The sequence below is a fragment of the Carya illinoinensis genome, chromosome 3, assembly GCF_018687715.1.
Source record: "Carya illinoinensis cultivar Pawnee chromosome 3, C.illinoinensisPawnee_v1, whole genome shotgun sequence".
NCBI classification, from domain to species: domain Eukaryota; kingdom Viridiplantae; phylum Streptophyta; class Magnoliopsida; order Fagales; family Juglandaceae; genus Carya; species Carya illinoinensis.
This window is the reverse complement of record NC_056754.1, coordinates 8,501,333-8,508,656: the sequence shown is the minus strand read 5'-3', so window position 1 is coordinate 8,508,656 and position 7,324 is coordinate 8,501,333. Positions and strand designations below refer to the sequence as shown.

Genomic DNA, 7,324 nt, shown 5'->3' with positions numbered 1-7,324 from the left:
ACCTATATGAAAAAAAAATTTTTTTATAACTTTTTATAATTCATGTAGGTCCCCCTGAATATAAAATAATTTTTTTGTAATTTTTTTTTATTTATTCTGTACAGCCGACTGTACGCCGATTACATTTCCCGACTGTATGTAACAAAGTCCTAAAATTTGTAATAGGTTTGTTTGGATGAGCGCGTTTAGCCTTGGAAAATGAGGTCAATAATTGAATTTGAGAAACTAATTGGGCCCCTCATAAAAGCAGATTCTTTCCATCTCTTTTGATCTGTTCCTCAACTACCATTGTCCGTCCATACTTTCCCACTTCGCCGGCTTTTTATCTTTTATTTTTAATTTGCTATTTGTTGATTCACTATTAATTTTGAGGAATCTCAAGTATTAACTCATCGTTAGTATGAAATCTTCAAAATTTTCCTAAAGGCTCGCAAATGCACTTTTTTCTAATTAAAGACTCATTACAGGTAATATTTTCCTATTGATACTATATTTTGTCTCCGGTTTATAATAGTACTTGTGATATTACTTCAAAATGTATTTAATTATCACAATATTAATTTAAATAATATTAGATACAGTTATGAGTTATATAAGTGCCATACATTTAATTTAAAAAAGTGTTGAGTTTATTATTAATAAATCAATTTTTTTTCCATAAAAATTTCATTTTTACTCACTTTTAAAAAAAAAATACTCGATATTTATGCACTTAACTGAAAATATTATTTTTCAACTAATTTGCCTATGATATTATACGTACGAGGAAAAAAATACCTAACTAATAAAACAAAATAATAAAAGCAAAAATCATTTCAACAGTTTTATACAATTTTTGATTAAAATAATGTTATTTTTTTAAATTTATATGTTTGCTTTTTTACAAAGAGCTCATACAGCCCTACTACAAATAAAGTTACGGAGGAGCCGCTTTCAATTCGCCCATCCTACTTTTACCAAAAGCTAATGGGGGCCAGCTCGATCGGATGAGATTCCGAGCTCGGCTGCGTGGCACAATAATTCCACAATGTTAGCTTTGAGGCAACTTTATGCAGATACAATAAAAAGGAGCCCTTGTTTTTCCCGTTTGTTGGTTCCCACGCTGTTACAGTCATCAGTGATCATCTCTTGCATGCACCCATGGGGAACATCTCAAGACTCAAACCTATTCTGCTCGTCTTCTTACTCTTCCTTCTCTCTCACATTTCAATCACTACTTCTACTCCTCGTTACATTCCTGTTGTTAATATTGCCCTCAATTGCGGCTCTGATGGCAACTTAACGGATGAGTATGGGCGCTACTGGATTGGAGACAAGGAGCCCTCCAAATTCGCTCCAACAGAAGAACATAGCCAGAAATCTAATACCTCTGACGCCCCAAATAGCCCAGACCTTGGCGATCCTGTCCCCTACGAGACTGCCCGTTTATCCTATTCCCAATTCACCTACGTATTTCCTGTCACCCCAGGTCCTATATTTGTCCGTTTGTACTTTTACGCAGTTTCATACTCTGGTTTTGATCGATCTCTAGCCTTTTTTACCGTCAAAGCAAATACCAAGTTCACCTTCCTTAGAAACTTCAGTGCTTCAATTCATGCTGATTTGGGGGACTCGAGACATCTTTCTAAAGAGTTCTGCATCATCATTGAAGAGGATCAAAAATTGAATTTGACATTCATTCCAACGCCAAGTACTGCTTCTAGCAGATTCTTTGCTTTTGTTAATGGAATTGAGATCGTCTCTATGCCAAAGTACCTCTACTATAGCGATCCAGAAAAGACAAGCCCACCTTACGTTGGCCAAACTTTTCGGTTCGCTATAGACAACAACAAGGCACTCGAGATGATTCATCGACTCAATATAGGTGGGAGCTCGATATCGCCAATGGGAGACACTGGCATGTTTAGAGAATGGTCCGACAACAAGTACTTGTTAAGTGGAGGCGTGATCCCCCGTCAGCCTAATTTGGCACTTAAATACTCGGCAATACCAAATTACACTGCCCCTGATGACGTTTATCGGTCTGCAATCACGATGGGTCCAAACACAACTTGGAATTTGCATTCTAATTTGACATGGGGTTTACCTGTAGATCCGGGATTCAATTATCTGGTCAGGCTTCATTTCTGCGAAATCGAGCCCAATATAACGATGGCTGGTGAAAGGCCATTCATTATCTATATAGACAACAAGACAGCCGAAGGTAACGCTGATGTAATTATGTGGAGCGGAGGAAGGGATACGCCTGTGTTTCAGGATTATATAGTGATGATCCAAAAGATGGGAGATGATCAGGATACGAGTACACTCTTTATTGATCTACACCCAGGAAAAGCTACCAATGCAATCTACGATGCCATTTTAAATGGGGTAGAAGTGTTCAAACTGAGCGACAACAATAACAACCTAGCCGGACCCAATCCTCCCAGTACTTTGCTGCCCCCTCCACCTCCGGCTCAACAACCTGGTTCGACATCCAAGTCAAGGAAAACAAGATTCATTGCCATTGGAACCGGTGTAGGCTTATTCTTGGCCTTGCTCACTCTAGCGTGTTGCTTGGTTGTTTGGAAACTGCGGACATCTAAGCGTTATAGTTCTTACTATCCAGTATCGAAATGCTGGTTCTGGTCTGACCAAAACAAAGGAAAGTCAATGAGGACAAAAGCCTCATCACTGCCCGAAGATTTATGCCGCCAATTCTCACTTGAAGAAATCAAAACAGCAACCCACAACTTCGATGAAGAATTAGTTATAGGCGTCGGTGGCTTTGGAAAGGTATATAAGGGTTTCATTGACGATGGCACTATGGTTGTGGCGATCAAGCGTTTGAACCCAGAGTCAAGGCAAGGGCCCAAAGAGTTTTGGAAGGAGATTGAGATGCTCTCCCAACTTCGCCATGTCCACCTCGTCTCTCTCATTGGATACTCCAACGACGAGAGGGAGCTGGTCCTTGTCTACGACTACATGTCCAATGGGACACTACGGGAACACCTCTATGACACAAACAAGGATTCCCTCCCGTGGATACGAAGGCTTGAAATTTGCATCGGAGCTGCATGCGGTCTGAACTACCTGCACACAGGAGTGAAGCACCCCATCATCCACCGTGACGTGAAGACGACCAACATTTTATTGGACGAAAATTGTGTGGCCAAGGTTTCGGATTTCGGGTTGTCCAAAGAAGGTCAGGATGACAAGGCGGTTAGTACCTTGGTAAAGGGCACGTTCGGGTATTTGGATCCGGATTACGCCAGGCGTCGACAACTGACAGAAAAATCAGACGTGTACTCATTTGGCGTAGTGCTCTTTGAGGTATTATGTGCCCGAAAAGCACTGAATCCAAAACTGGAAGAGGAGCAATGGAATCTGGCCAACTGGGCCCGAAAATGCATTGAAAAGGGGACCATGGGTGAGATTATAGATTCGAATCTGATGGGCAAGATAGCTCCAGAATGTTTTAAGGTGTACGTAGATATCGCAGAGAGTTGCGTGCGTGATCAGGGGAGCCAACGGCCCACCATGAACGATGTTATGGATAAACTTAGTTTTGCATTGCAATTGCAGAAAGAAGCAGACGCTACGAAGGAGAAAGTCAATCCAGACGGCAAGGAAACCTATAGAGAGGTATTATCATTCCATGTTTCTGATACCACTGAAACTCGCCGATACAATAACATTTTCAGCGGGCAGGGGTCGGAATTGGATAGTGGAACCTGGTTGACTTCAAATAATACTGGGATGACCTACCCTAGTCTTGATTCTGATATTGGGAAGTGTGAAGATGTGTTTACTGACACAAGCAACGTCTCCAAAGGTTAAAAGTGGTCATTTTCTATGTTTTCCCAGCGTACGTGTGGGGTAGTACTTGTTTTATAAAAAGATAGATAAGGTTGGAAAAGTGAATAATAAAGTAAGATAGAGAAGGAAGAAAGGACATGCGCGTCTGATTCAAGTCGTTTGCTATCAATACTTCTGCTTTCCTCGGTCCATGTTCAATTGTGTGTGGAACTTTATTAGTCTGTGCAATTATTATTGTTCTCATATAATTATCATCATGTTAATGGAGTAAAAATGCACAGGGTTACTGCCCGAAATTTCGATGTACGTAGTATTGGTATGGTAACCTGTCTAGTTGCTTATATATTGGGTTTTAGACAAAAATTTCTTCATCTTTAATTTTCCTTCTCGATGATTTTCTTCTCATTTATTTAATTTTAATTAAGTGGATGATCATCACGATAACTGTACCAATGTATCAAGTACATGGCAGTATTTTGGTAAAATAAAAAATAAAAAAATAGTTTTCTCTAGTACTACTTAATGACAAATATCGTTTACTAGAGAGAAGAAAATTGAGCTCCCATTTGTATTTGACTATTTGACTTCAATTAGATTGTTCAACCAAGCATGAACAGTTTGGAGAAAATTCATCTGACAACTAGAAAAAGCCATGCCTTTTCCTAAATCCAATCGTGCTATTATTATTAGCGTTAATATATATAACTACTACTATAACAAATCAAGCCAGCAATGTTCAATTCTTTACAATTTACTCGATCTGCTTCATCATGTGAAGCTTTTATAATCCAACACACACTAATCTTTGAAAAATAAATAGCTAGCTAGAACTCATCATGTATAGGCATTTGATCAATGTAACGCATGAAACTGCATGCATATATGCATCATTTACAATATATATTCCGACCGCTAGCTGTGATGTAGATAAGCAATATATATTGCATGAACGTCAAATTCGTGATTTCTTACCCCAAATCACGACGCTTGCTTTCGTGTTACTGCTATTAATAATATATATATATATATACACTTGATGGGTGTGCGTTAATTGCATATCTCGATGTCTCCCACCTCTACTTCTTCACAGTATGTGCCCTTTGACAGTATCTACTTGGTCTGCACAGGGTTCAGCTCAGGGCCCTAAAATGAATTTATTCATGAGGAAACTAAAAAGTTGCAAGGAGTCCTTAAAGCATTGGAGCTCGAGCCTTGGGAAAAAACAGAGGGACATACAAGGACAACTAAAGCTTCTTTTGAGGATGCAGGACTCAAATATGGGCTCTAACACAGCAGCCATAAAAGCGCTTCAGAAGGAAATTGATAAATCTCTTGAGGAAGAGAACCTAAGATGGCAACAGAGAGCAAAACAACTGTGGTTAAGAGATGGGGACAGAAACTCTAAATTCTTCCATAAATGTGCCAACCAGAGGAGGAAGAACAATGGAATTCACAAGCTTATGAGAACTGATGAAAGCTTTACAACAGATTTGAGAGAGATTTCTGGTTTGTTTTCTCAGTACTACCAAGATCTATTTACATCATCAAATCCAAGGGGAATTGAGGCATGTCTGAACCAGGTCCATCCTCGGGTAGACAGAGAGATGAATGCCAACTTAACCAAATAGTTTTCAGCTGAAGAGGTAAAGTGTGCTATATTCCATATGAATCCAATGGGATCACCAGGACCAGATGGATACCCTGCTTTGTTCTACCAATCACACTGGGATATTGTGGGAGCTGATCTCACTGATGCTGTCCTGGAAATATTAAATGGGAATGGTAATATTGCAGCTATTAATGATACTTTCATAGTACTAATTCCAAAAATCAGATGTCCCCAAACTGTCCTGGATTTTAGGCCTATCTCTCTTTGCAATGTCGTTTATAAGGTGGTGTCCAAAGTTCTCTCGAATAGACTCAAACTGATTCTCCCTTCTATTATTGCACAGTCCCAAAGTGCTTTTATCCCTGGCAGAATGATTATGGACAACGTCATAGTGGCCTTTGAAACTCTTCATGCAATGTCAACCAAAGGCAAAGGGAAGCAAGGATATATGGCCATAAAGCTAGACATGAGCAAGGCCTACGATAGAGTGGAATGGGTCTTCTTGAGAAGGGTCATGGGTAAGATGGGCTTCAGCAATAGATGGATTAACTTGGTCATGCAGTGTGTAACTACAGTATCCTATTCTCTCCTTATAAATGGTAGCTCTCAATGCAGTTTTATCCCAACTAGAGGAATCAGACAGGGAGATCCTCTCTCCCCCTATCTTTTCATATTGGTGGCTGAGGTGCTTAGTAGCTTAATGAACCATGCTGAAAGTATCAAGATGATTCATGGTTTTCCCATTTCCAGGGGGAAGCTTAGCATCAATCACCTCTTTTTTGCTGATGATAGCTTGATTTTCTGTAGAGCCAATGCAGGAGAGTGGTCATCTACCCAGGCTCTGCTGAACCTTTATGAAGAAGCCTCGGGTCAGAAACTTAACAAGACCAAAACCTCTATTTTCTTCAGTTCCAGTACAAAGCCAGCTGCAAGGGAATATATTTTGAAACTGGCTGGAACAAGGGCCTCCTCAAGCTATGAGAAGTACCTTGGATTACCAGCTCTCATTGGTAGATCTAAGAATGCTGCTTTTAAGGGTATCACTGACAGAATCAGAGGAAGAATCAGCAACTGGAAAAACAAGTTTCTCTCTCAGGCAGGGAAGGAAATACTTCTCAAGGCTGTGATTCAAGCCCTTCCCACTTATTGCATGGGAGTTTTCAAACTTCCTAAATCCCTTTTGAATGAAATCAACAAAATTATGCACCATTACTGGTGGGGCCATCTACAAAATGAAAAAAGGGTGCACTGGGTATCTTGGGGTCAAATGGGAAGATCAAAATCCGCAGGTGGTTTGGGTTTTAGGGACCTTGAGAGTTTCAATTTAGCTCTTTTGGCTAAACAAGGATGGAGAATCATCCAACAGCCCAATTCCCTTGCTGCACAGGTTCTAAAATTGAAATATTTTCCAAGTGTTGATTTCTTTCAAGCCAAAGTGGGTTATAGACCTTCATTTATATGGAGAAGTTTCTGTGCTGCAAAGGGTCTGATAGAAAAAGGCTCCATATGGCGTATTGGTGATGGTCAAAGCACCAAAATATGGAAAGATAGGTGGCTGCCACAACCTACAAGCTACAGAATCCAATCACCTGTAAACATTCTGCTGGAGGATGAGAAAGTGGCTAGACTCATAAACCAAGAAACTAAGCAGTGGGATAGAGGCTTGATAACAGAAGTTTTTGGCCCTGAGGTAGCAGCAGTGATCCAGAGAATTCCCTTAAGCTCATCTGGTCTTATGGATAAACTAATCTGGTTGGGATCCAAAGATGGCTCTTTCACAGTTAAGAGTGCCTATCACCTACAAAAGGAACTCTATGCACAGCTCAAGGGACAATCTTCTAGGGGGTTACCGAGGCAGAGGGACTGGACTGACTTGTGGAAGATGCAGATCCCCAATGCTAACAAATCTTTCTTATG

The 7,324-nt window shown here is 40.2% G+C and overlaps 1 protein-coding gene across 1 annotated transcript; it reads left to right on the top strand.

Moving 5' to 3' along the window:
* Positions 1-915: 915 nt before the first annotated feature.
* LOC122303051 (receptor-like protein kinase FERONIA) lies at positions 916-4,176 on the top strand. The gene has a single exon (XM_043114580.1). It carries the CDS (start codon positions 1,141-1,143, stop codon positions 3,817-3,819), a length of 2,679 nt encoding a protein of 892 aa, XP_042970514.1. The 5' UTR covers positions 916-1,140; the 3' UTR covers positions 3,820-4,176.
* Positions 4,177-7,324: the final 3,148 nt, after the last annotated feature.